This window comes from Vanellus vanellus (assembly GCF_965231255.1).
Source record: "Vanellus vanellus genome assembly, chromosome: 5".
Lineage (NCBI taxonomy): Eukaryota > Metazoa > Chordata > Aves > Charadriiformes > Charadriidae > Vanellus > Vanellus vanellus.
Genome location: NC_138910.1, coordinates 18,818,180 through 18,846,052, shown reverse-complemented (window position 1 = coordinate 18,846,052; position 27,873 = coordinate 18,818,180). Strand labels below are relative to the sequence as shown.

General features: G+C 64.6%; 1 protein-coding gene across 1 annotated transcript; it reads right to left on the bottom strand.

The window, feature by feature from the left end:
- Positions 1 to 155: 155 nt before the first annotated feature.
- On the bottom strand, positions 156 to 27,602 carry ASIC4 (acid sensing ion channel subunit family member 4; the record flags this gene model as incomplete). The annotated part of the gene is made up of 10 exons (XM_082484506.1): positions 156 to 275; positions 516 to 620; positions 978 to 1,057; positions 1,351 to 1,442; positions 1,855 to 2,008; positions 2,107 to 2,163; positions 2,865 to 3,024; positions 3,116 to 3,243; positions 3,446 to 3,590; positions 27,027 to 27,602. The coding sequence occupies 10 exons, from the start codon at positions 27,600 to 27,602 to the stop codon at positions 156 to 158; spliced, it is 1,617 nt and encodes a 538-aa protein (XP_082340632.1).
- Between the last annotated feature and the right edge of the window lie 271 nt (positions 27,603 to 27,873).

The window sequence follows — 27,873 nt, the reverse complement described above, 5'->3', positions numbered from 1 at the left end:
ATCGCCGGGGTTGAACGGCACGGCCGGTGCTGGCAGTGGGGTGGGGGAAGCGGGGGCCTGCACCCGCTGCACCCAGTGCCGCGGTCCCTCTCCATGCGGACGGTGGGGAGGGGAGTGGTGGGGGGGCTGCCCCCCACTCCCAGTCCCGAGCTGGCCTAGCAGGCGAAGTCCTCGAAGACGCCCTGGTGAGGGTAGTGGTGGCGGTGGTGGTGGTTGGGCAGGATGCCCGCGTTGTAGGCGCCCTCCACGTGCCGGCCCAGTGTCTCGCAGGGACTCTGCGGGAATGGCAGTCAGTGGGGTGGGCACAGACCCCATGCACCCTACAACCCTCCAGCCCCCTGCCCGGCACAGCCCGTCCCCAGTGCCCTGTCACCCAGCCTGAGGGCGCCAAACATGGAGCCATGCTGTCCCTTGCTCTTGGGGCTATGTCCCTTCCCCCAGGGCAGATGTGGATGCTGCCCAGTGCCTGTCCTCTCATCCCCCCCCTGGCAGACCCCCCCGCCCCGGGGGGGTACCTGGTCCTTGAGCTCCTCCAGTCCCAGCGTGGCGATGCTGCCTGAGGGCTTCTTCAGGGGTGGCTTGGAGCGGCGCAGGACCCGGCTCACCCTGTCCCGGATCACCTGGGTGCAGACGGGGGGTCAGTCCTGGACCGGCACGCAGGTGGCACCCCGTGTGTGGACACCCCAGTCTGCACGGACCTGCCACCTGCTCCCCTGCCCGTCCGGGGGACACGGAGGTGACGGTGGGGACAGCACCTCTGCCTGCCACCCTTCCTGTCCTTGGGCCACTGGGGGACCCATCCTCCTCCCACTGCCTCCTGCTGCTGGCAGATCCCTGATTTGGGGGCTGTAATAGCCCTCTGGGGTGGCCACGCACAGCACCCCTTCCCTGGAGAGCCCAGCCCCCGCTCTGCACCTCGCTTGCGTGCAATGACCCCGCTCCCACCGCTGAGCCGCAGCCCCAAAGGCTCAGCGCACCTCGTAGACATAGTCCAGGATCTCCAGGATGGTGAGGATGCTGGCACCGATGAACAGGCCCATCTGTCCCCCGATGTCCCCTGGGGAGGAGGAGGGGGAGATGGTCACTGGGAACCGCTGTGCAGCCCACAGGGAGCCCAGGGTGGGCCAGTGGGGATGGAGAGGGACAGAGCGGTCACAGGGGCAGGAGCGGCAGGACAGAGGGAGCAGGGGACATGCAGGACAGGGGATGGCCAGCAGCATGCCACCCTTCAGCCAGTCTGCGCCTGGCTCCTGTCCTGTGTGGTCCATCCCCGACCAGCCCCGCATCCTCCCGGGGCTGGGACACAGAGCTCCACGCATCAGGGTCCCATGGGAAGGTGGGGGGAGTCACCGAGAAGCCCGGCAAGGTCGTAGGCTTTCTTCTGCTCAATGGCCTCGTAGTTGAGCGCCTCGAAGAAGATGTCCAGCACCAGGAAGTTCTCCCTGTGGGGACACTGCAGTGCTCGGCAAGGAGGGCTTGTCACCAACCCTCCCACCCCCACTGCCCACCAAACCTTGCAACCCTGTCCCCCAAACCTCGCGACCCTGTCCCCCGGCCCCCCCAGCTCCCAGGTGCTCCCAGGGCTCTGGTGAGTTATTCAGGCCAGTGCAATGGGGACACAGAAGGGCCATGTCCCAGGTCGGAAGGGACCATGGAGTGGGGAGATGCCAGCAGGAGGGCTGGGAGGACACAGATGGGTCGAGGAGATGCTTTAGTCTCAGCCACGCCTGGGCAGAGGATGCTGCAGGGACCGTGTGTGCCAGGACCCTCTCCCATCACACTGCCAGGAGTGGGGTGAGGGGTCCCCAGGTCCCCAGCCCACCCCCCCGGCACACTCCAGTGCTGTCAACTCACCGAATATAGGTCTCATTCTTGTTGTACTTGCGGGCAAGGTAGCGCGCTGAGCCCTTGTTGGGGATGCGCACCATGGAGATCTCCTTGCCGTAGCGTGTCAGGTTGCATGGCGTGGGGCAGCTGCAGCGCTCCTGGCTGTCCTCCACCGCCGCGTCTGGGGGGCACGCACCCATCGGCATGGCTGCACCCCTCTGGCCCCCTGCCCGGGGGCACCCGGTGGGCCCCCAGCTGCCCGCCCACCGCCGCACCTACCCAGCGTGTGGTCAGCACACTCGATGTACACGTTGGGGGAGCAGATGGACTCGTTGCCTGCAGAGAAGCAGCTGGTTGGGGGGGGAGGTGAGAGTCTGGCCCGCTTCTGTCCCCCCCCCCGACTCACTCCCCTAAAGGCAGTGGGGCAGCGGTGCCCCCTGAGTGCGGAGGGGATGGGGACAGGTGGCCCATGGGTGCAGGTTGGCTGGGACAGGGGTGGCCCCTGGATACAAAGCAGACAGGGAAGGGGCTGATCTGGGGCATAAGGAGGGTAGGACAGGGGCTGACCCAGTCTGCGGAGAGGATGGGGTGGTCCTTGGGTGCAGAGGGATGGGACAGGGGGGACACCTGGGTGCAGAGGGATGAGGCAAGGTGTGGTCCTTGGGTGCAGAGGGATGGGGCAGGGGGGACTCTCAAGTGCAGAAGGATGGTGTGGGAGGCACCCTTGTGTGCACAGGGATGGGGCAAGGGGAACACTTGGGTGCAAAGGGATGGGCAAGGGTTACCCTTGGGTGCAGACGGATGGGGCAGGGGTGGTCCTTGGGTGCAGAGGGATGGGGCAGGAGGGACTCTCAAGTGCAGAAGGATGGGGTGGGAGACACCCTTAAGCGCAGAGTGATGGGGAAGGGGGGACACTTGGGTGCAGATGGATGGGGCAGGGGTGATCTTTAGGTGCTGGCTGTAGAGGGGCCGGGGCAGCCCTGGGCAGGATCATCAGGGCAGCGGGGTGCCTGCACGTTGTCACACGCACCCCTCACCTGGCATGTGGACCATGCGGCAGTGGCAGCTCCGCACCACGGCCTCCTTCTCGCACTGCAGGCGGCAGGCAGCGATGCTGTAGGTGTCGTAGCCGGGCAGCGTCTGCTCCCCCTGCACGCTGGCCCGGCAGTTCCCCCACGGCTGCGGCAGGTAGGTGAGCTGCCGGGGCAAGAGGGACATCACTGCAGGGCCGTGCCAGGCTGGGTGCTCGCGGGCACCTCCTCGGGGGCTGTGGGGCATCCTGCCTTACCCGCTGCTCCTGGCAGGACACGAAGGTCTGGAAGCCAGGTGAGACACCGAAGCCCAGCTGGTGGATGTAGGGTGGCTCGTCCTGGCTGTGGATCTGGACCCGGATGCCAGCTTCGAATGATGTCTCATCTGCAGGAGAAGAACAGAGGGGCTGCATGTCTGCTCAACGGGGACAGCCCTCAGCCTTGCCCCTGTACCCACCCAGGACTTGCACCCTGGGGGCCAGCACCCCTCTTGCCCCATAGCTCCCCCGGGAGGCCCTGCTGGCCCAGCAGCCCCCCCTCCCAGCACCCCTTGCCCCATCTCCTGCCCATGCCGCAGCCTCACTCACTGGTCTCTCTCCAGATGGGCAGGTACTCTTCCTGCTGGATGTCCAGCATTATCTCCAGCCCGTTGCCCATGCCGCCCTGGCGAGTCACCCGTGGGTTCCTCCGGTCCCCGTTGAAGGTGTAACACTTACCATAGCGTGTGTAGACCTGAGGATGGAGAAAAGGGGGTTGAGGGAGCAGGCAGAGATCTGGCAGGGCGTTCTGCAAGCAGGATGAGATCCAGGGAGACCCCTTTCCAATCCCATGGAGGTGCTGGGAGGGGGAGACCTTGCATGGCCCTTGGAAGGGCTCATCTAAGTCTCTACCCCTCCTCCGCTGCCAGCCCTCCACTCTTGCTGGGGGGGGCGAAGCAGCCCAGCTCTCCTGCCCCTGCCAGGAGGGGACTCACGGGGGCAAAGTGCTGGGGGCCACAGCGCTCTCCCTGAAAGCGGCACTCCACCAGCATGTCCTCAATCTGGTGGCCCAGGCGGTGGAAGAAGCTCTGCATGGTGCGCTCGGAGCGGCGGGGCGGCAAGAAGCGCGAGTAGTTGGCGAGACGGGTCAGCCACGCGCGCCGGTCCTCCCCCAGCACAGCCAGCATCTCGGGCACCAGCGAGCGGTTCTCCTGGGCCAGCCCCAGCCACTGGCCCACCGAGTAGAGGTCAGGCTTGGTGAGGCGCAGGAAGCGTGCCCGGTTGGGGTTGCAGAGGGTGACAGCCGGGAAGCGGAGCTGGGGGGCCCAGGCGAGACGTGCCCGGGTGTGCACGGGGTGCGAGAGTAGGTGGTGCAGGCGGTCGGCCGTGCCGGTGGCCAGCAGCCCGGCAGAGGCCAGGAAGGCCAGGCTCCAGAGCAGGCGGCGCAGGCGGGACTGTGGCCGGGTGCACATGTAGTGCAGCCCGGGGATCCTGGTGGCTCGCAGGACGCCCACGGCGAGCTGGGCAGTGCCGCCGTCCCGAGCCGCTGCCAGGGCTTCCCCGTCCCGGCAGCAGGCAAGGGGCAGCGGCATGGCTGCAGGCAGGGTAGCTCTTCTGAAAAGTGGGATGCAGGCTGTCTCCGAGGCTGCCCGAGGTCCCCAATCCCCTCCAGGGAGCTCTCCCCCTGGGAGGCTTTTGCTCCGCACCTTACCAGAGACGAACGTGGCAGGCACCTTCCCGAGCTGCTCTGGTGACGGGCGAGGGGAGGGAGAGGAGGGGGCTGCTGCAAACACACGCCTTCCCCCAACCTCCGTTCGGGAATGGAAAATTCCTCCCTGAGCCAGGCTGGGACAGAGGGGTGTCTTGCCTTACAGGGATGAACTGGCAGCGTCCAGTGCCCCAGCATGGTGGGCAGCCCTGTCTGGACAGTGATGCCCTGTCCCAGCCAGGTGGTGTGAGCCCTGTGCCCAGGGATGCTGCACCCCAGCTCATCCCTGCTGTCCCCTGCCCTGGCACTGCAGCTCCCCAGACCCTTGCCTGGACCCCCAGGGTCCCCAACCACGTCTCCTCTGGGGCTGGGGGACCTGCCTAACAGAGGCAGGACAGTACCATCGCCTCCTGCCAGTGCTGCTCAGGATGACATGTGTACCATGGTCCCCAGTGCTGTATCCCCTGCCCTGGAGCTGGGGACCCCAATGGATATGGGTCCTGTGGGGCAGGAAAAGCGGGGGCCATGGGGTAGGAGAAGTAGAGCCATGGGGTGGGAGGCTGCGTGGGAACCCACCTGAGCCCGGCGGGCGCTTTGAAGTGACAGTGAGGCTGTGATCAGAGCACGGCAGCGGCAGCGGGGGGGGGTGTCTCTGCACCAGGCTGTCAGTGCGGCTGGCAGGGCCCCGACAGCCTGTCAGGGTGCCTTCAAAGCTCAGCACTGCGCTCCCCGGAATCCTCTCATCTCCCACTGCTGCTGCTCCCAGGCACCCACTTTCGGCACCAACCCTGCCGAGGCATGGGCTGGCACCGGGGGGGTGTCCCACAGCCTCCACAGCCTCAGGATGAACCAGGACTGTGGTGCCCACCCCACGAAGGGCAGCATCCCTGCTGCTCCATGGCAGCTGGGCAGGAGGAGGCAGCGGTGAAAGAGGGGACTGGAAAGAGCGGAGCTTCTGCTCTCCTCGGTGGTGACTCCCAGCACCATCCACGCTGATGGCCTTGCTGCCTGAGCAAGGTGTGATTCTGTAGCCATCCCGGGGACCCGGCCAGGATCCAAACTAGCAGCTTGGGAACAAGCTCAGGAGGATGCCACACAGGTCAGGAATGGGGTATGGGAATGGGACGGGCACTGAGGGAGGCGAGCGGAGGCGGTGGGCAGCATCTCCCGAGCCCGGTGTCCCACCCCACCTCCATCACGCACCCTGCCCCGCAGCAGGGAAAAGCCCAGCCCAAAGGCACCCAGGGTGCCAGCTCTGGCCCTTGCTGGCTCTGGCCAGGGCCAAGCCCCGGTACCCCGGTACCCCGGCACTTCGGCACCCCGGCTCCCGGCAGCCGCAGGCAGGGGGCAGCAGGGCCACACGTTTCGGCTGCACAGGGTGCGCAGCGCCGGCCCCCGCGGGCACCCTCCCTCCATCCCTCCTTCCCTCCCTCTCTCCACCCCTCCCTCCCTCTCTGCATCCCTCCCCACCACCCGTTCGCCCAGCCCGGTGTATCCTGGGGATGGACGGTCCCCATCCCGCCCGCCCCGGGATGCCTGCGCTGCTGTTTGCTGTGCTGGGGGAGCAAACGCTCCTGCGGGGCTGCAGTGCTTTCCCGGGGCAGAGCTCACCTCCCTGGGGACACAAGGCCCTCGCCACCAGCCATGCCCCCACGCCCCGGAGCTGTCACCGGTCCTGCCACCATCCCCGCCACAGCACAATGGCGTGGGGTCTCTGCTCCCTGCACCCTCAGGACCAGCCCAGTTGGTCACCCCATCCCACACTGAGCTGTCCCCTCCAGCCTGCGTGTCCCTGCACCACCCCTGGGACATGGCTCAGCCTCCCCCCCCAAAATCCAGCGTGTCTGCGTGGGGCTGCTCAAGGTGGCTCGGTTCCTTGCTGAGATTTATTGTGGCTCCAAGAGCCGGAGGCTGCCAGCCTGATACCATCAGCCCCTTGCACACCAGAGCAGCTTTTATATTAGTTTTCTTTAAACGGAGGATGAGCTTCCCAGGCTGGAGGAAATGTCATTTCTCTGAACGCTTCCATCTCATGTCGGTTCAGACATCTCCGGGCGGCATCGCAGTCACCCTGGAGCGGGGTGAGGGATAGGGACGGGATACAGAGGCTGGGGCAGGTGGGGACAGACAGCTTGGGGACAGGGACCAATGGTGGGCTGGGCTGGAGGAGAAGGTCCAGCGGTGGCAGTGGCCTTGTCCTCTGTCTCCTGCAGCCCCAGACAGGTGGGCATAGCTGCAGGGGCATGTGGGGAGGGCAGGGGTGCCCGTGGCACCCAGCTGAGTTACTCACTTGTCGGCTGCTGGGGTGCTGAGGCCAGCTGTGAAATCGCGCTGGCGAGAGCACAGCACAGTCCTGAAGGGCTTTGCCTTTCCAGCATGACAAACCCAATTAGATAACAGGGAGTACGTGAGGAGGAGGAGGAAGGGCAGAGGAGAGCCTGTCTACACTGGGAACATGATTTCTTCCCCGCAGCTGACCCAGAAAAGCGCCTTGCAGGGCTGGAGCACACGTGTCTAGCTGAGGATGGTGCCTGGGGCATGGGCCCCCAGGCACTCTGCTCACTGGGCACCCATGGGTGCTGCAGCCTCACGACTGGGGCAGCAGGATTCCCGTGCCGCATGCCAGTCTTCTCGCTCAGCCATCACATGCCGGCATCCCCGCGCCACGCTCACGTGCAGGGGAGACCCCATTAGGGAGGTAATTTCTCGACATGATTCCTCATTTCCCTGCTCTCTGCCGTGGAGACACGCTGACCTTGACAGAAATAGCTGCTCGTGCCTTGGCAGGAGGATCCCGGCCAGAGATCAACAGGGTCCTGGCATCCTCCTCCCCACCCTACACAGCCCTGGGGCCCCTCAGGTCATCCCCCCCCCCCTCCCCCCTCCAGAGCTTACCATCCTGCCCTCCTGATGCGGGGCACCCCATGAGAACTTGGTGCTGGCCCCCAGCATCCTCACCTCAGCTCATACCAGCCCACCCACGAGCACCAGGGGCACGAGGACCAGCCCCACACACTCCCAGTCCCCCGTCCCCGCCGCTGCCAGCCCACTGTGCCAGCCTCCGGCTGATCCCAGCTCACGCAGGTATTTCCGCAGCTTACACAGCTCCCCACGGTATTTAGCCTCTGGAAGACGACATTAAACATTGCAAGCAGCGACAAATCCTGATTGCTCCGAGGAGACAAGAGGCCACGCTAAGCTTCCAGCCAAACGCTTTCATGCGAGGGAAACGAGCTGCGGCATGTACGGCGCCGGCGGGTCCTGCTCCTGCACGCCCGGGGCACCCAGCCCTGCTCCCCCATCCCCACTGGGACACCCAGCCCTGCTCCAACATTCCTACTGGGACACGCAGCTGGCAGGCAGGCCCTGGGCATGGGCACACCATGCAGGACCAAGCACCCCAGCATAGAGACACCCCTGAGAATGGTCATCACTGGGGCATGATGGGGATGGGGACAGGGATGGGAAGACGCTGGAGTGATGCCCACCTTGGGCTTGGTGGGGATGCCAGTCCAAGGGTTACTTTTGAGGGAGATCTCCAGATACCCCAGGCCAGAGACCAAATTAGCGTGGGCAGGGCTGTGGTATAAAGGAAAGCAGCCTCCAAAATTGGAAATGCCGCTTCCTGAGTGAGCGAAGGCAGCTGGAGGCACAGGGATGCCCCTGGCCAGAAGACACGGCACAGGAACTGGGGCCAAACTGGGACGCCGCCGGCAGAGCTGGGGCAACAGCACACCCATGCATGCTGTCCCCTGCTCTGCTCCTGCCCCCCACTGTGGCCATCCAAGCCCTGGAACCCCACTCTGCCGGAGCCCCTCACCGTGCCCCCGGGCCTCCCCACGGCAGCCCCCCACCACGTCCCCAGCAGCCTGCTCCCCCCGCACAGCACGGCCAGGCCCCGCCTGGGTGCCCCGGGAGGGAAGCCGCAACGCTGACGCAAGCATTGCAACTGCCCGGGATATGAGATCCGCTTGGATTCAGCAATTTCAACTCATTTCAAGCCCGATTCTGCAGCAATTTTCTGAGCCAGTGGGATGTTTTCGCCTCTGCAAACGTCCCCTCTCATGCACGGTCGCACCATTTCCCTTCCCCGCTCCCAGGAGGGGTTGGGGAACGGCGCCAGTTTGGCTCGACCCCAGCTCCGGCAGCGGCACAACCATCCCCCACACCAGCAGCCCCTCGGTGCAGCCCCCTTGCCCCACGCAGAGCTGCTGGGATGGCTCCTGCGGGATGCAGCCCTGCTTGTGGGGGCCACGGCTCCCACCTCCGTGGGGCACCGGGCTCTGCAGCCTCAGTCCCGGCAGATCAGGGCACCTTTGGCAGGGCACCAGTGCTGGGCTGGGCTCCTTGTTTCCCCTGTCCTGCAAAGGGCCAAACTCTGGAGCATCCTCTGCGGTGCCCCAACCAGCTTCCCCAGGCGGAGGGAAAGCAGTGGGGAGGCAGCAGGACCAGGGGACGCTGTAGGCACATCCTGGAGGGGCCGGGACCCCTCCTGCCACCGCAGATGTGCCTCTCTCTGTGCCACAGCCCAGTCCGTGCCAGCTGAGTCCCCTTGGCCAGGCCTGAGCCGGCAGCAGAGACGTGGGTGCGTGGGGCTGGCAAGAGCCCCTCTCGTGCCAAGCAGGCTCGCTGCCGGAATACCAAGTGCTCAGCTGTGCCGCGGGCTCTGCCGACAGCCGGGCAGAGCGGTGGGAGGCACCCAAGCCCCGGCACCAGGCACGGCGAGCGAGTCACCACCAAGCTGCTGCATCAGGGCCAGCGTGCAGCCCAGTGCCACCCAGGAGTGGGCAGGATCCGGACCAGGGCTCCCTGCTCCCAGCAGGTCAGGAGCACAGGGATGCAATGCATGGCAGAGGGATGCACCACACGCATGGGCAAGGACATCTTCCCAGAGCATCTGCCCCAGTGCCGCCAGTGACATCAGTAAAGCAGGGGGACATTGGCACCACCCCGCTTTCAGGAGCAGCATGTGTGACAGCACACCCAAACTTGTGTGCTGGGAAAGGAGCTCTCCCTGCAAACCATCACCCCAGGAGTCCTGCACGGGCCAAGCCAGGAGCTGGAGAGGGCCATGCCACCAGTGCCACACGGAGCCAGGGTGGCTGTGACATGGACGTGAGGGGCTGGGGACCTTTCAGCCCCACTGCACAGGCACAGCAGCACACAGCTGCCTCTGGTAGCAGAGCAAGTGCAAAGTTGTGCTTTCCCCTCCCACTGCTCCTGGGGGGAATTTGTCCCAGAATCTCACTCAGCTTCTCATTTCCAAGATAAATTTATTCATGGCCAGTTTGTACCATTTGTTCTCGTGCCAGCATTGTCCCTTAGCTTAAATAGCTCTCTTCCCTCCCTTGTGTTTACTCCCTTGATGTATTTATAAACAGCAATCCCATCCCCTCGCAGCCTCCAGCCTGCCAGCCCGCACATGCCAATTGCTCCCGGTTTCCTCTCCTGATTCAGGCTCAGCTCGCCTGGGCAGCCCGCCTGCCTGGCACGGCATCTGCTCCAGCTCCCCAGCAGCTTCCTCAGCCCCGGCTGCCCAGGGCTCGCACACTGCTCCGGCGAGGTCCCCAGCCGACACAAGATGTGTGACTCTGCCCTCTCCATCCCACAGCGACCGTGGGGCAGCATCCCACCCAGGTCGGGACCACTGCCCTAGCTGGGGCTAGCCTGTTCTCCTGGCGGCTTGTGCTTTCATACGCTTTGCTTGCACTGAGCATTTTAAAGCATCCACCAAAAGGGTCACCTGGGCAGGTGAAGGAGCCAACACCGAGGGCATTGCAGAAGATGAAGCGCTGGGGCTGTTGGTGGAGGGGGGAGGCGTGCTGTGGTGCAGGGCAGGGTTGGAGAGAGGCAGGGGGGCAGGAGCTGAGGAAGCCCACCTCAGCCTGCTGGCAGCCAGTGAACGTCTCTGAGATATTGAGCGTGCTGCCTCATCTCTCCCTAAGCACGTGGATCGGGCGCTGGGGCTGCAGGAGGTTCCTGCCTCCTGTTTCCCCTGGGACGGAGATGGGGAAAGCTGTGGGGCAGAGCTAGGAGGTGCTCAGGGTCTCCATGGGAAAGGTGCACCAAAGCTGTAGCCCCAAACATGCCAGGGCGAGCTTGCCAAGCTGCTAACATGCTCCCTGGCCTGGGTTTGGACTGTGCTGAGCAACAATCCTGCCATCACTCTGTGCATCCTCCGGCGTTCTCCAGCCGGCTTCCCATCCTCAGACACCCCCCGCGCTGGGCACACTGCCTCCGGGCACACATCACAGCACGCTACGGATAAGCGCTGGGATGGGCTGCAGCTCAGCCTAATGCTGCAAACCCAACAAAACATGCACATACAGAGAGTAGTAATTATGGTTTTGGGTAGCGGGCTCCTCTTGGCAGCCAGAGGAGACCCAGCGCCATGCACAGCGCTGCGCAGGCACAGCTGGTCCGTGCCACTCGGCCCCAGGACTAGGGAAGCATCCCCAGCCCTGTGGTTTCACGCAGCGATGTTGCGCTGAGCCCATCCATCCTGCAGGCTGGAGGAAGAGGGGAACACCAAGTATACCTGAAAGTGGGGTACGCAGGGTCCCCGGGGCTCCTTTGTGGAGCAGCCTCTGCTCTCTGTCTGCTGTCACCCCGCAGGGATGCACACGCTGCAGTACGTCCCCTGCTTCTGCACGGTGCCGCGTGGCTGCTGGTGGCTTTTGGCGGAGAGGCGGCAGCGGGTGCCACCGGCCGTGCCTCACTCCCCATCGCACGCCGGGGCACTGCCGGGAGGCAGCGCACAGCACCGCCGTCCCCGCTGGCTCTCCTCTCCGGGTCGGGGAGAGCTCTCCAGGTCCCCCGGGGACCGCTTCTCTTTGGAAGCAGCCGCGCAGCGCCGCCCGTTCCCCAAAGGGTTAACAAGCAATTTCCTTTGCTGACAGCTCGGGAGACCGTTCGCTATCGACTGCGGGAGAATAAGAGGGGAGAAGCAGCGAGATAAAAAGGCAGCAGAGCTGGCACCGCCTGCTTAATCCCAGCGTTTAATCTGCTGGGGCAGCGCAGGCAGCCTTATCTCGCCGTCCTTCTGCTGCTCCATCTCATTACCGCTCCCACGGCTGCGCGGGCCGCGCTGCCGGGAGATGTAAGAGCTGAGCCGGGGAGCGCTGGCCCGGGGCAGCGGCTGCTGCCAGCCCGCCTCGCTCGCCAGCCTCCGCCGGGCCCGCTGAGCCTGGCACCCCACGCCTGGCAACACACACACACACACGTACACACACACACACACACGCACAGAGGGATGCGCGCACAGAGCGCGCTGACGGAGCGTGCTGTCTCACACATAGCGCGGCTCACGCCTGGCGCTGTCACACAGCCTCGGGGACACACTGCTAGTGTCACACGTGCACACACACACACATTTCCACACACATATTTCTTGGTCTTTGCCTCCCACACGCGTGCTCTGGTGGTCCAGCCTGCGCGATGCCCACTCTCCCGTGGATGGATGGAGGTGGCAGGGCTCTGTGAGACGGTGCATGTAGGACACAGCAGGGCCAGGACAGCAGGCAGGGTGACGCCACCTTGTCCTGCCTGCCCCCCTCCCTCCATCCTCACCTATCCAGCTACTCCCCTGCCACCTGACAGACCAGGTCCACTCTGTCTGCTCATCCCACCAAGCACACCATGGTCGACTTTGATGGGTCACCCTCAGCCTGGCCCTGACAGCTCCCACAGCCACAGGGCAGGGGTGGGCAGGAGGGGGGGCCACCTCCCGGGAGCCAGCAGGTGCCGGCACAGACACGGTCCCTCCAGCGTGGCATTTATCTGTAAATCCACAGCACTGACACGGTGCAGCTGAAGCTTCCACGCTCACTGGGTTGTCATGGGGGTTATCCTGCTGCCTACGGATGGGTTTGTGCTGATAAGATTTATTGTCACCCTGGCTGAGGTGCTGCCAGCACCTCACTGCCTGCTCCTCTTGCAAGGCTGTGCCGCCTGCCTGGGGGTGTCATGACAGCCACCACCAGCAGCACCTCCCTGAGTGGCTACTGGCAGAGTGGGTCCCAAGGTAGAGGAGAGCTGGGTACAACCCTCTGCTCCCCGCTGACAGGGCTGATGGGTCCTTTGCCTGCCCATCCCGGAGTGCCTCACTCAGCCTCTCCCCATCGCAGCGGGATGGGGGGGGATGCTGGTCACTGAGCTGGACCAGGCTGAGCAGAGCACACATCTGTGCTGCCGGAGATTTGCTGACAGTGCTGGCAGCGTGGCTCCTGTCACAGCTCTGCGGCTTCGTGGCTCTCCTGCATGGTGCAGGGAGGACGGGACTCAACGGGCTGACGGGGTGGCCGTGCGTGGAGCAACCTCAGGCAGGATGGCCTGGGCGGGGAACAGGAAGAAGCCCCCCAACCTGCAGCCCCAGCACCCCACAGGAGCCGGCAGGGCAGCTGTGGGAGCCGGGGCCCTGTGCACCCCCTGACCTAGAGTGACATGGGGTGAGCAGGAATACCCCAAAAAGGGGAATTTGGCTCCAAGGCACCCTGCTCTGCCCTGATGCCTCACCCACACCCAGCTGCTTGCCCCCAGCCACGCTCCCCAGCACTGATTTCCCTTGGGCCAACAGGGATTGCCCTGAGCCACCTGGTGCAGCCAGGCAGGGGCTGAACCAGGCTAAATCCCCGAGCAGCGGGAGGGGAAGCCACCTGCCAGCATCCCCCCCCATCCCCAAAGTCACCGTATAAGCCCTGCATAGCTCCTCCACCACCCTGCTCCATCCTGGCTCCCGCCTTGTCCCCTTCTCCTCCCCTCCAGCCTCTGACCCTCGACGATGCTGGGGGCTCCGCTCTCTCCACCAACATGAATTTGACCCCGGCATATCAGAACCGAAGGAAAAAACATGCAAACAAACAGCCGGAGCCCTGGCTGCACTCTCCTCCCCAGGGCCAGCTCGGGGGGCCGCGGGGGCCGTGGGCCGGTCGGGGTGATGGCGTAACCCGCCAGCACAACGGGAGCCCGAGTGAAGTGGGGTGATCACAGCCCAGCGGGAAAGGGCTCGTTAATAGCTGAGCCCTTTTAGTAGAGATTAGGGAGCTGCGCGGCTTTGATCTTTGATTGCCAATTTGCATCTTGAAGGCGCTGGGACCTCATCCAGCCTGAGCGCAACCCTTTGTGGTTATCTCGTGGCTAATGGATTTGTTCTTAATGCTGGAGCGTGCAGGCTAAAGGCTGATTAAACCCTCTCCGCGGCGCTAAATCAATGGAACAAACATGATAGGGGATGGCTTTCCCCAGCCCGTGCGCTCCCAGACGGAGGGGCTGATCGACAGAGCCCCCGTGCCCCAGTGCTGGCAGGAGCTCCCTCTGTGGGGCTGCCAGGCAGGGGAGGAGGCACGGGCATCGCTGGGCAGGGACAGACCTGCAGCCGGTATCCCTGCATCCCCATCCTCTGCTCAGCATGCAGGTGGCAATGGGATGAGGGGTCTCAGGACTCCCAGGGTGTTTGCCCCTCCTGGGTGCCTGGGCAACATTGCCCTTGTGCTGGTCCTTGGTGTCTGCAGGAGCTCCCCAGTCCTCCCCCTCTGTCTCCTCCCAGCTCCCAGGGCTTGCTATGTGAGCAGGGACACGTCCTGGAAAGAATGGGATGGGATGGGATGGGATGGGATGGGATGGGATGGGATGGGATGGGATGGGATGGGATGGGATGGGACGGGATGGGACAACCTGCCTCTGCAGCTGGGGGACTCCTTCCTCCTCATGCCCCCCTTGCCTCCCACATACTGGTGAGCAGCACTCCGGAGCTCCCATCTCTGTCCTTCAGACTGTCTCCCCTTCCCCTTGCTCAGAGCCAGTGCCATGTTCCCAGGACTGTGTGCTGCCTGCAGCAGCCCATACATCACGTGCTGTGAGCAACAATATCCATACACACTTTCCACAATGCCCGTGGTCTCCGCTGCATGCCCAGCTTCAGGAAAATGCAATTCCTACTGCCTCTGCAGGCAGCACTAGCAAGAGCGGTCAAACTGCACCCTGCCCACTGATCCCCCAGGAACAACTGGATTCCAATCCTACCCGCTGCCTGGCTGGGGGCCTGGAGATGGGATCTGAGCACCTGAAATGGGCAGGACTAAGGTTTTGGGGACCAGGAGCTGTGGGGGGGAGGGTAGTGTGGCTGCAAGCCAGGAGGAGACCGGCTGAGAGCATTTTGCACCCTTTACTTTTTGCAGGGCTCACTGCATCACCCCGGATGCTGCCAGGGCAGCGCTGCCTACAGGTCTGGTGGCATTTGAGTGACAGGACCCCCAAGCAGGGACCCTGCTCCAGGGCCCAAGCTGCCTGAGCCAAAGGATGAGATGCGAGCTGCGACATGGTGAAGCTCAGGCCAGTGCTTTGCTGGGAACCAGTCCATGGGGAGAAGGTGCTGGGCGCAGCCCCACTGGCCGCAGGCTGTGCCCATGCCGGGCTCAACCCCGGTGAGCAGCGGCTGCTGCAGAGGCAGCCGGGCTGCCGCTCAGCACGGAGCCGGTGGGATCACACGCCGAGATTCCCATCTGCAAACCTTGCTATTGAATCATCTCCCCTTCGCCAATATTTGCCAATTGCGGGGAGATAAAAGTGGCTTCAAAAGTCACCGGTGCCGGCATTTCAATCGGCCCGGGCTGACTGCGGCCAGCGGCCGGGCAGGCTGGCAAGTCCCCCCGGGGTGGCGGGGTGCCCTGACAGCTCAGCCCCTACAAACCCAAGCCCCAGCTCCTGACCGAGCAGCCCTTGTGCCCTGCCTGCAGCAGCGTGAGGAGAGCCAAGGACCCCTCCCCGCTGCTGCGCAGTACCTCTGCCTGCCTGGCGTGGATGCTGCCGCCATGGGCACCGCAGCCTGTGCCACCCTTACCTGGGCAACAGCACAGACCGTCCCTCCCCTCCTGCCCTCACCCCCACTTCTGCACCAGGACAGCCATCTCCACCCGGTAAACACGTTCCCTGCAACCCTCAACGCAGCATCAATCCACTCCCTCCAGTACTGCCCCGTGCCCTCCATGTCACCCCAGTGTCCCCAGCTATCACTGCCCTGCCCTGCCTGCACCGCGCAGCCCCCTCTCTCCTCCCTCCAGGCTGCCTGTGCAGTCTCTGCAGCGGTCCCTGAGTGGGTGAAGCAGGACATGATGCTGAGATACAGCTCCTGGAGGAGAAGCCCAGAGCGTTATCAGCCCAGGGAGTTAATTAAGGTCATGTCAGGCAATAAGGAAACAGGATGTCAGAGCGGCAGCAGCGCAGGGGGGTCAGAGCCTGAAAAACTCCCTCTGAAAAGCAACTCCACCAAGATGTGATCAGCCAGGCGCTTGGGGACAGAGCGGCCATCGTAGCTGCACGCGTGAGGGCTCCAAGGATGGCACCGCACACACTGGACCCATGTCCAGCACAGGATGGGATGGGATGGGATGGGATGGGATGGGATGGGATGGGATGGGATGGGATGGGATGGGGGCCAGGCTGTGGCATGCTGTGCTTGGGCAGGGAGAGCCAGCTGAGCAGCTCCTGTCCTCTTGCAGGAGCAACACACCTCAGTGCAACCAATGCTGTGCCGGCAGGGCAGGAATCACTGTGAACCTCTGCCCGTAATTAGCACATGTAATTGCAGGCACACTCTGATTAGCAGAACTTCAGAACCGGGCACGCCAGGCTGCTTGACAGCGCTCACACTGCTCCTGCCTCAGAGCGTTCACCTCCCTGCTTGGTTTCGGCTTCACCCGCTGTGCCGGGCAGTGCCACGGCGCTGGGCGAGCAGGGCTGGCCCGGCACGGTGCAGCGCGGTGCGCAGCGGGGTGGTGGCAGCAGGCTGGGGATGGAGGGGACAGGCATAGGGGACACACCGCCAGTGCAAACCCATGTCTCTTGCGTGAGCGGTGGCGGCGGCAGCACCCGGTGCCCTGCCTGGCCAGGCGGGAGCCGAGCTGTGCGGACATAATTAATACTTGCATCAATCTCGGTGGGATTTTCATAGTGCCCTTGGGTCCCGTGCTGCCCGTGAGGGCAGGCTGCTCCATGCCCTTGCCGGGGGCAGCAGCAGCAGATGCCATACCAGCCCTGCCTCTTCCGTGGGGGTCATAGCCCCAGGGTGGCCCGCAGCTTACCCCCATGCGCACCCCACCCCTCCTCACCCCACTGCCCCCCGCAGCGGGGACACCCGCAGGCCCCTGCCCTGCCCCGCTCCAGCTGCCGGAGCGTTGAAGACAGATGGAGATGCTTCCCTCTGCCGCGCGGTCCCTCCCTCCTTCCTCGGGCTGCGAAGAAATTGCGGGGACGGCAGCTCAGGAGTGAAGGGCACGGCAGGGTTTGGAGGGCAAAGGGGGGCAGTCGGGCTGCAAGCACCCCCCCTGCAGCTGGGAGGCACGGCGGTGCCCACCACTGCATGCCCCAGATGGGGTACAAGATCCATGCGCAACATCCACAGCCTGTGCCTGCTCTCCTGGGGCCCCCAGCTCCCCCCTGCCCCTGCCCCCTCTCCCCTGGTCCAGGTGAGCACCCCCAGCCCACCCCATCCCCAGAGGGGTCCCCCAGGCTGAGAAGAAAGAAGCGGTGGTGGCAGGGACACCAAGGTGCAGGCAGGGACATGGGTGCCACTTACAGCCCTCGTTTTGCCGCCCTGTGGGTGCAGGTACAGGTAGGTGGCGGAGGGATGGGACAGCATGGTGACATGTGGGGTGCCAGGGCCACTGCCCCCCGGGGATGACAGACTGATGAGATATCCTTGTGCAGCCGAGCACAGCGCCTCGCCACAGCTGCTGACAGCCGCTCCTGGCCCCGTGACACCGCGGGGACTGCGACGCTCCGGGTACAGCTGAGGTACAGCCGGATACAGGAGGAGACATGGGCACATCTCCTGCCCCCGGGGGCTGCCCACAATCCCTCCGCAGCCACTGTCACCCATGTGTCTCACCCGTGCCTGACCGCAGCACCCACAGCGCCTGCATCACCCGCAGTACCTGCAGCATCTGCAGCACTTGCAACATCTGCAGCGCTTGCAGCACCCACAGCACCTGCAGCACCCGCTGCCCAGCCCACCCCGGGGGCACAGTGGCCACAGCCACTAATTGTGCCTGTGATGAGGGTGGGGGACCGTGATTGCAGCTGTCCAGATGAGCGCGGCTGGCTCAATCAGAGCTGCGTGGCCCTCCAAGTGTGCCCAGTACCAGGAATTAAACTGCTAATGAGCTGCTGGCTGGAGGGCCGGCAGTTAGTGATTAATCAGGGGCTCTGTGCTGACGAGTCGTGTGCCTCCTCTCCCCTCCCGCCCTGCAAATCCCGGGGGCTGGTGGCCAGCGGCGGGCCAGTGGATGCCCCCAGTCCCTGCTCCCTGCCTGCCCAGCTCCCATTGGCAGGGGCCAGCCCGGCTCGCTAGCCCAGCTGAGCTCCCCGACACTGAGAGGGGTCCCCAACACCCGTGCCACTGTGTCGCAGCACCCACAGGTCCTCTCAGCCTCTGGCTTTCCTGCATCCCCCCCTCCTCCTGTGCTCGCCTTCCCGGCGCGGCAATCAAGGGGAGAACCTTTTGTTCTGCTGGAAGAGAACCTGTTGAGCCCAGCCAAGCTCTGGCTCGCGTCTGCGCCCAGAGAGGGACATGACGAGCTGGGGGTGCCTCCACCGAGGGTTCCTCCCTATCTGTGCCAGGGTGGCTGGGGAGGACCAGTGATGCAGGCAGCGATGTCTTTTGGGGACAGGGCAGGCACACGCGGGAGCTCCGAGTCCCGGCGGGTCAGGGTGCAGGTCCAGTACCTCCCCCCCCAGCCAAGACGGGCAGCGGTTCACCACGTGCCCTGGCTCACCGCTTGCCGCCGGCATGGTGATGCAGCCGCGGGCGGACGAGGCCAGCAGCACCCTGCCTCGTAGCCGCTGCTGGCGCAGCATGCCGGGGCAGGGCTCAGAGCACAGCGGGAAGGTTTTGCAGCGTAAGCAGGGGACGGCCACCCGCAGAAGCGCGCAGGGAGCTGCAGCGAAGCGGCTCAAGCACCAGCCTGACTCTGCTCCCCCATTGCGAAGCCCTGGCTGGCTTTCCTCCCCTTCATGTCCCTTGCAGAGTTAGGATGTGGCAGAGGTGTTGGCACCCTCCTTGCCCTCGCACCTTCGCCATGCCCTGGGGACGAGCTCGCCGCCTCCTCCCCGGCTGCAAGTCGGGGCAGCGCCTGGGAGAAAAGGCCAGCGACCGGCAAGGAGCAGGTTGGAGAGATGCACGTTCTCCCCTATTGCACAATTAATCATGAGAAGTTTTTCCTCCTTTCGTGCATGAAACAAAATTTGGCAGGGCGCTCTGACCACAGGGACTTGCTGCTTGGTCTCCGGTAAAAACACAGCCACATCTGGCAAAGAAATAACCTCCGAGCATCCCTGTGCGCGCAGGCGGAGAGAGGCAACGCCAGGCTGGGCAGGAATCCCCAGCAGGACTTGGTCCTCAGCCCCCTCTGCAGTGAGCACCTTCGGCCACACGCTCCTGGTGTTTGCCCCCCCCCTCCATCCCCCAGCACACACATGGCCATGCTGCTCTGCCAGTGCCATCATCCCTGCCCGCAGGCCTTGTTATTCTAGTGCTGGACATATAAATGGCAGGCAGGGTTGTCCATCCCCCTGCCAGCTGCCTGGGTGCTGATGGCTGCCCCTGCATCCCCCGCCTGGGCTCTCCTTCCCCCCCCCCAGCTGCCTCCCCCAGCCCGCTCCATCCCCCAGCCCGGCCAGAGCCTCAGCCCATCCTTTCCCAGAGCAAGCCCGAGCCTCCCCAGCAGCGTTCCAGCTATTTGTTATCGGAAAAAGGGGGAAATACGGTTTTCAACAATTATTGTTTTTTCCACCTGACTGGCTGCAAACTTGTTAATTTTTTTTCCTTTAATGTGTGAACAGTGTCGACGGCAGCTGCATGTGAAATGACTCGACGCCCTATCTGCGGGTCCCTGGCTGGCTTTCAGTGCTCACCCGCAAACATTGCCTTCTATAAATAAAGGCCTATATCTCATCAATGGCAGAACAGCAGAGCTTTATATAGTCGTCTTACATAAAACCGTCTCTCTTTATGGGCTTCAAACCATTTGCGTCACTTAGTGCAGCTCCGTAAACCTCCTGCTCCAGCCGCTCCCCCGCGGAGGGAGACCCAGCACGGCTACCCCGTGATGCCAGTGGGGAGCCCGGGGTCCCCGCTCTGCCTGGGGCTACCCCCCCAAACACCCCCCTGCCGCAGGGCCAAGTGGCAGCTGTGTCCTTGTCCCCCCACCCCACCGCCTTGGCATGCCACTCGCCTCCCTCCAGCCTGCCCAGCCTTGGCACCGAATGCCGGCACCGCCAGGCACCCTGGCGCCTGGGGATGGCCGGCCATGGGCCAGCACCACGCACCCTGCCCTTGTCACCCTCCCTTGTCCCTGCCGTGGGTCCTGAGGCAGCACAGGCAGGGATGCTGGGAGTTGCCACTCCATCCTCCATCACTTGGGAATCAGGGACCCGAGGGTGCTGGGTGACAAGGGACGCAGTGTCAGGCTGGGGGGACTGGCCGCATCGCAGCAGCTCCGGCTCTGACATGCAGGGAACACGAGCCCAGCCGGTGGCTTTCCACGCCGCTGCCCAGCAAGTGCCTGGTGCGAGAGATGCTGGGGGCCGCCCCCACGGCCATGGGGCACGGGTCCCAGCCCCATCCTTCACACAGACTCCCGTGGTCCCCGGGGTCCCCGGCTCCATATGGCAGAGCCTGCCCCTGCGGCTCGCCGCAGGCACCCATGTGCATGCACACACCGATGGGTCGCAGGGGGGCTGGGGACTCCTGTGGGGGTTGCAGCAACGCCTGCCTTCAGGGACGCAGCCAGCACCCCGGCTGGCAGCACAGGAGCTGGGGGTCAAGCCTGCAGAGACCGTGGTGACAAGCTTTTGTCTACCCCTGTGCCACCCCAGCTGGCTACCCCAGGTGGGCAGATGGCCAGAGCCGGAGGGACACAGGGATCCAACAGCATCATGGCACTGGGACCCATAGTGCACTCTGCCCCCAGTGCCACCTGGCTGTGGGACCCCTGCCACAGGTGACACTGGGGTCACAGCAATGCCCTGACAGCTACAGTGCCACATGGCATCCAACCACACCACCGGCACAGGTGCCCCAGCCAGCCCTGCCCCATGCCCAGCCAGCCTCATGGCACCCCATGAGCCCCACCTGCCCCCCAGCCGGTCACCCCGCACCCCATCAGCCCCACAGCTCTGCATCCCCACCGCCCCACGGCCCCACAGCCCTGCGGCTCCATGCACCAGCAAGCACCATCTCCCGGCGCCAGCCCCCATGGGTGCCCCGTCCCCGTCCCTCCCACAGCTGCCCGAGGTGCCCATCCCACTCTGCAGCCAGCATTGCTGCGGGGGGGGACAGGACGGGACACTGCCCCACGGACCCCCACGGGTGCCCTGGCCCCGGGAGATGGCAGTGCCCCTGATCCGCCCAGCTCGGCACATGGGACCAGCCTCATGGCACGTCCCGCGTCCCCGGGGAGCCACATCAGGCGCGGGCGTCCTGGCCGCTGGCTCCCCCCTGTATCGGAGACAGGCTTATTAAGTGTGTGATATTAAATTACCCAGATAACAGCGTAAGAGCTTTTAAAGTCAATTCATTAAATATAATTATGAAGAGAGCTTTTTTATGCTCGCAGTGATCCGATCTCAATCAGGGAGACGGTGGGAAAGCCGCTGGCTCCTCCAGCATCTCCGCTCCCCCACTGCGTCGCCTCCGCACCCCCCTGCTCCCCCACCTCGGCCCCCACCTGTGGGGAGATGGCACCCATGGCCACGGCCATCACTGCCCGCCCCGCTGCTCCAGCACCCCCTCCCCAGTGTCGCTGCTGGTGCCAAATGGGGGTGGCATGGGGGTCTGCCCAGCAAAGGGGTGGGAGAAGGGAGGTGACGGGGGTGAGCTGTGAGGTCTGGTGGGGCTGAGGAGGAGGGCAGCGGGGTATGGAGATGTTGTAGGGCCAGGATGGAGTATGGAGATGAGCCAGGGGGTCTGGGGAGCTGAGCACGGGCTCTTCTCAGACATGGGCCCGCTTCCCTGCAGGATCTGTGTCTCCCCCCTCCATCTCCTGCAGAGCAGCCTCCTTAGGGACCTACTGATGCATCCCCGCTCCCCAGGCAGGCGGGATGCGCGCTTCCCTCCGCTCCCTCCCGCATTCATTAATGGTGCTTTGTGACCAATTAATACCTGTCAGCCAGGCAGAGGCTGCCCCGACCCACGGCCGGACCCCTCACGCGCAGCCCAGGTGGCCCCACGCCAGCCCTTTGCACCGGGGCCCCCCTACTCGCCCTGCGCACCCCCAGCCGCAGCCCGGGGTACAGCCGCGTGTGGGGCTGAGCCCATCTTTCCTGGAGAAAACCATGGGGGAGCAGGGGTCCCAAAGACACCTTGGAGCCCCATGCCCCTCACACCTCCCCAGCCACCCGAAAGACAGCCGGATCTCCGGGACAGCCGGTGTCCCCTTGCCGTGCTGCTCCGAGACCCACCGTGCTGAGGGGTTTTGCAGTGACACCCCAACCAGCCAGCAGGCTCAGCCAGCCCCTCGCTGTCCCACCTGGGTACCCCAAAGCCTCATCACCCCCATATCCGCCCACGTGCTGCCGTAGCCGGGCGCCGCGGGGCGAGGAGCAGCAGCTCGGCCATCCGGGAGTGGGGTGGGCTCTGGGTTGGGGTCCCCACACAAGTCTCCGGTGGGGACTGGTGGGAGCAGCTACCCGCTGCTGGGAGCCGCTGGACTGACATTTATTTTTAGACGTGAATTGTATAAATTAGCATTTCTCAGTGGATTAAGCAGCAGGAATTGTGTAAAATTAAATGGCAACGAATTGCATTAAAAGTCCCCCGTTTTCTGGCACAAGCAGCGCCTCAAGCCGTGCCCGGGTGGCTCATGTGTAACGGTGCCGGAGCTGCCACCGCCGCTGCTCCAAACAGGAGTGCAACCAGCCCGTGGGGTGACTGCACCACTGGGGACACAGACCTGGGGACACACAAGCACGGTGGGCAGGCTGTGAGGATGGGGGGGATTTGGATGGGCTGCGAGACCCCCGGGAGGGGTGGCTCAGGTGCTGGGCTGGGGCTGCAGGACGTGGATCCGGTGAGCGGAGCGTGGTGACCCAGATGGGCACGGCTGGGCTTGGCCGAGCAGCTCACAGGCATGGGATCGGAGAGGGATGTTCCAGGCTGTCCTGGGCATCAACATGAACTGTCCCATCCCAGCCTGGGCACGGCAGGACACCCACCACAGCCGCAGCCATGCCACCCTCCGGTGGGGATGACGCTTCGCTGGGACCCGTAGGGCACTGCCTGGCCCCAGAGCCTCTCCGTGCCCTGGCCAAGCTAGGTCCTGCAGCGCCTGGAGCCCAGTGAGCGGCTGAGGGGTCCCCGGTGAGCCCCCCACACCCTGGGGTACACTCAGCCCTACAGGGGGGGAGAGGGAAAATGGGGTGGGCAAACGCCGGGGGCTGAGCAGGCACCAAGCGGGGCAGGGCAGGTGAGGAGCAAGGAGTCCAGCTCTTCTACACAGCCTAAAAACAGGCTGAAAATGTGACATTAAGTATGGTTCATGGCGGAAAGGTCAGAGAGGGTCCCCACGTTGGAAGCAGCACAGGTTGCAGGGGGGACGGTGGCAGAGCCTCGCTGGGAGGAGGCAGGGGGTAACAGCGTGCTGTCCCCTGCCCGCCCCACGGCCCCAGCTGGGATCTCTTGGGGTGCACGTAGGGGGCAGCTGAGGATGCTCCCCCTGTCTTGGCACAGGGGTTGTCCCCCCCAGAGTCTGCACAGGGTACCGGGGAGACCCCCCCACACACACCGCCCACGTCCTGGGCAGGTGGGAGGCCCTGCTTGGAGAACCGGGGCCGGTGCCAGCTCCGAGAAGTGCTGCCAGCTCTCGGCAACCTCCCCGCTCCCCCCCCACCTCCAGCCCTGGCAGGACTGGCTTCGGCAGCCACAGATCAGAAACAAAAGGCTTTTGACAGGCAACGCAGTTTTGAGAAAGGCACCGAGCTCCCACCCGGCCACGAGCGGAGCCTGTGCTGCAGCCGCCTCCGCCGGCGAGCAGGCGGGATGCTGCTGCCAGCTGGGGGGTACCACCTCCATGCACCTCCTCCTGCAGCCCTCAGACCCCTGCCCACCCTGGCTGCCTGTCCCCCCCTGTCCCCAAAGCACCGCTGGGAGGGCCCCCCCCCTTCCTACAGTGGCCCCCGACATGGCCAGCACTGGCCTCGGGGCCGTGGCCGTACTGGGGCGCCAGGCACTGTGGGCCAGGGTGGGCACAAGCCACCTGCCGCAGCTGAGCCCCATCCCCGTGGGGACGCTTCCCAACCTCCCGCTTAATGGCACGTAAAGAGCGCTATTGATTTCCCGCGCCGGCGCCGCACGCTTCGCACCCTCGGCACCCGCAGCTGCGCTCGCCCAGCCGGCACAGCTCCGCACCCACCGCCCTCCCCAAGGCACCGGGCAGCGCGCCAGCGGCGGGCACCGGCCAGCAGCAGCAGGGCCAGCCCGACCCCACGTCCCCGGGCAGAACAGGGATCGGGAGGGGGGGTTGCGGAGCATGGCATGGCTTGGGGGGGAGGTTGGAAAAGGCTCTGGCAGAGCCCCCCGGAGCCGATGCAGGGGGCATATTTGTCAGCGGGGCTGCAGGGGAGCCTTGCTGCGGCTCAGGGCTGTCCCTGCCGCCTGGGGAGATTTACAGCCCAGCCGGGCTTTATTACACTGAAGATGCTTACGCTGGGGATTTTTCTTTTTTTTTTCTCCCCCCATAGTTTCTTAATTTGCTATCCCATAAAGAATGTGGATTTGTGACGTTAAATAGGGGAAGATCATTTACCACTCACGGCTCTTACTTAAAGGATCCGCACGAGTTATTTATCGTGTGAGCACAGGCTGCAAGCGGCGGCGCGAGGGGATGTGTTCCCAGCCTCGGCGATGCTCCTGCTCCCGAGCAGGCAGCCGGACGGCGGCAGCCCCACGGCTTGGTCATCCTCATGCTGTAAAACTTCCAGCCTCTGGGTGAAGTCCACCTCGTGCCCAGAGGGAAACAAGGACACCAGCACTCCTGCAAGAATGGTTGCAGGAAAAGCTCCTTCCCTAATCCAGCATCCCTGGGGATGCGACCCCTGCTCCAGGGTGGGCTGGGCGCCCTGGGACCTCGGGCCATTTGCCCTACTGGGATGTGCTGCAGTCTGGGAGCCCTCCATCACTGCTGGGACACACTGTGACTCATGTATCCGCCCACTGCAGTGGGGGTACAAGAGCTTTCTGAACCTAAAAGCACACATGGGGACCCAGGACCGGGACGGATGAAGCCTGGAGGTCTCCGCCGCATGACGGCTGGGTGCAGGGCAGCCGGGATGCCCCTGTGTTGGGGCCACAGCTGGGAGGCACGGGAGCACCCAAGCCCACACATCACATCTGGGACTCACCCTGCCTGCCAAGCAGCTCGCGCTGTTTTTCAGTCATTCCCAGGAGGCATGAGGGACCGATTTGGCTCAGGAAACGGGAGTAGGAGGCTCCAGCTGCAAACAGTGTGATGCCTTGACAGGTCCCGCTGCTGCCTGGGACATGGTATGTAGCAGAGAGAGGTCACATCTTCCCCCATCCCTCCGCACGCCCATGGCCTGCAGCCTCTCCTGTCCCAGGTTCACCCTTTTGCTCCAGGCAGGCAAGAGGTGACGGGGTCACCCGTTGCTGCTGATAGCCACCGATGCCTCAAAGGCTGTGCTAGAAGGCTGAGCTGGGGACAGGGGGGTGGAAGAAGGGGAGCCCTGAGCTCCCCTTCTTTAGGCCGTGGGACGGGGGTGGGTAGGCACTAACCATCCTCATGCCTGAAGTCTGCTCCAGTGCATGGTGGTGGCACAGCAGAGCCGGGCTGCCCGGGCATCCCCAGGGCAGACCTGTAAGCAGCTGAGGCAGGCAGGCCAGCTGGTCCTGCACGGCCACCTGCTGAGAAACCAGGTCCCGGTGACTGTCCTGGTGGTCACCCTCCGCTGCCACGCAGCACAGCACATGCCACACACCGTGTCCACGCTGCGGGAAGCTTGTACCCAGCCCCATCCGCCGGAGCTCTGCCCTGCCAGCCTCGCAGCACGGCTCAGCACACGCCGAATCCCATTGCCATGCTGTGCCGCTGCCCGGCACAAGGCTGGGCTCGCTGCCTCCCCTGCAAGCCAAAGCTGTGCAGGACCCTCCCAGGAGGACCCCAGGGCTGGAGCCAGCGTGGCCGAGCCATGTGCAGGAGCGTCCAGCACCAAAGCTCCCTGCTCCCAGCCCCGCTGAACCGCACTTCTCCCTGGAAAACTCGAGCAGCGGGTGTAGAGCAGGCACAGAGCCCAGCAAAACCCCGGGATGTGTGGGGCTGCCCCCTCAGCTATCACCTGCTCCTCCCCACCCCACCGCAGTGCCCCATGCCACCCCCCACACCCCCCCACACAGGGCAGCCCCCCCCGAAACAGGCGCTTTCCCAGGGACAGCATCACCCTGCGCAGCGAGCAGGCGTTGTACCGATGGGCACGAAGTGAAACAGGACATGCTGCATCAGCCATTTCCAGCCCCACGGAGCCTCCTCTCCCCCCCGCTTCCCTCCCAGCATCCCGCCACAGCCCGTGGCATCGCATCCCCCTCCCCAGCGCGGAGCGGGCTCCGGCTGGCAGCACTGCTCCTGGGAGCGCAGCGAGCCAGCCGAGCAGTAGCCCCTGGCAGCCGTAGGAGAGAGGCGGCTCATTTCCAGAGTCATTACGGTCTGAAAAGGGTCCCATCAGGTATTCTGCCCGTTCAGCACATTTATTTTCCCAAACCACAGTGGGGATTTGCGATTCCAGGCTCAATATTAGCGAGAGCCGCACACTGGCGGCGGCTGGCCGGGAGCTCACTGCCCGGGCAAGGAGGCCCTGCTAGAAAACCCCGGGTAGCGAGCGGGCAACCCCAGGCAGCCCGGCCATAGCCATGCCCCCGGAGCGGAGCTGCTCGGCACGTGTGTGTGCGCGCTCACACATGGGTGTGCAATACTGGCAGCCTCCAGATTCACACATACCCCAGCGCTACTCCCCCCACCACCAAACGCAGGAGGGCTCCCCTATGTGCAAAGGGGGTCTCTGCCCCCCCCCCCCAGCCACCCTCGTTGTGCAAAGCACCCTGCGACAGAGCGCTTCAACCCACGGGGAAGCGCAGGCTGGAGCGGGGCTCTACACCACAGCTCTCCCCCTGTGCGCTGCACCCCCACCCCGGGGTCCGCTGAGCCCCCCCCCCCCGCCCCGGTTCCTGCCTGCGAACCCCTCCGGCACAGACCTGCTGGCAGCCCAGCCCTGCAGCACACAGCCCTACCGAGAGCTCCCACGGAGGATTCCTCTCTCTCTCTCTCTCCGTGTGAAACTTGGAGGGAAACTCAAACCAGAGAGAGATGCAAACTTCAGCAGCCGGAATGAGGCAGGGAGCCCTGCTCCGGTGAGGTGCAGCAGGGTGGGTGCCCCCTGTGCCGGCTGGGGTCCCCCGGGAAGCTGAGCCAGGAGTGCACTCACCACAGTGAAATCACGGGAGGAGCAGTTCTCGCCGCTGAAGTTGCAGCTCTTGAGCATGTCGTCAAGCTGGTGGCCGGTGCGGTTGACAATGTCAGCCATGTCGGGGTCAGGGTAGAGCAGGTCCGTGGCCTTGTGGCCATCCCGGTCCTTGGGGGGAAGCCCAGTCATGTTGGCCAAGTGGAAGATGTCGGCGTCGGTGAGCGCCGAGTGGCGGTAGCGGTTGATGTTGCAGATGGTGATGGCGGGGAAGACCATCTCGCGGATGGCCTCCTCGTCCAAGGCCATGACGTGGGGGTGCTCCAGGTAGAGCAGTGCCGACTTGGCTGCCTGGTAGAGGAAGAAGGCGAGCGAGGCCAGGAAGGCGAATGCCCAGAGGGTCTGGCGCACGCCCAGCCGCCCCGACCGGCAGATGTGTCCCAGACCGTGCAGCGTGCTGGTGCTGGCAAAGGCGGCCAGGTCCCGGGAGCGGGGCCGGGCGGGCTCCTCGATCAGGCTCTCCTTATCCCCTTCTTCTTTCTCCTTCTGCTTCTCATCCTCCTCGGCAAATTTGATTTTACACACGATCTCAATCGGCATCTGCCCCGCACGGCCGGCGTGCCCAGCCAGTGAGCTGCCCCCCGGCACGGGCACCGACCGAGAGCCCGGCCAGGCGCTGGGAGGGGGCTCGGGTCCCCCCCAAGCCCCAGCACGGCGCCGGGAGGGCCGAGCCGTCTCGGGAGGGAAGCGCAGCCCCTCTCAGCAGCTCCGAGCCGCCGCTTCCCTCTTGTCTCACTAGTCGATCGTCTCCTTGTGCCTTCGCTTATCAGCACAAATACAGCTGTCAAAAACCCCTCTCTCTCCTCTCCCT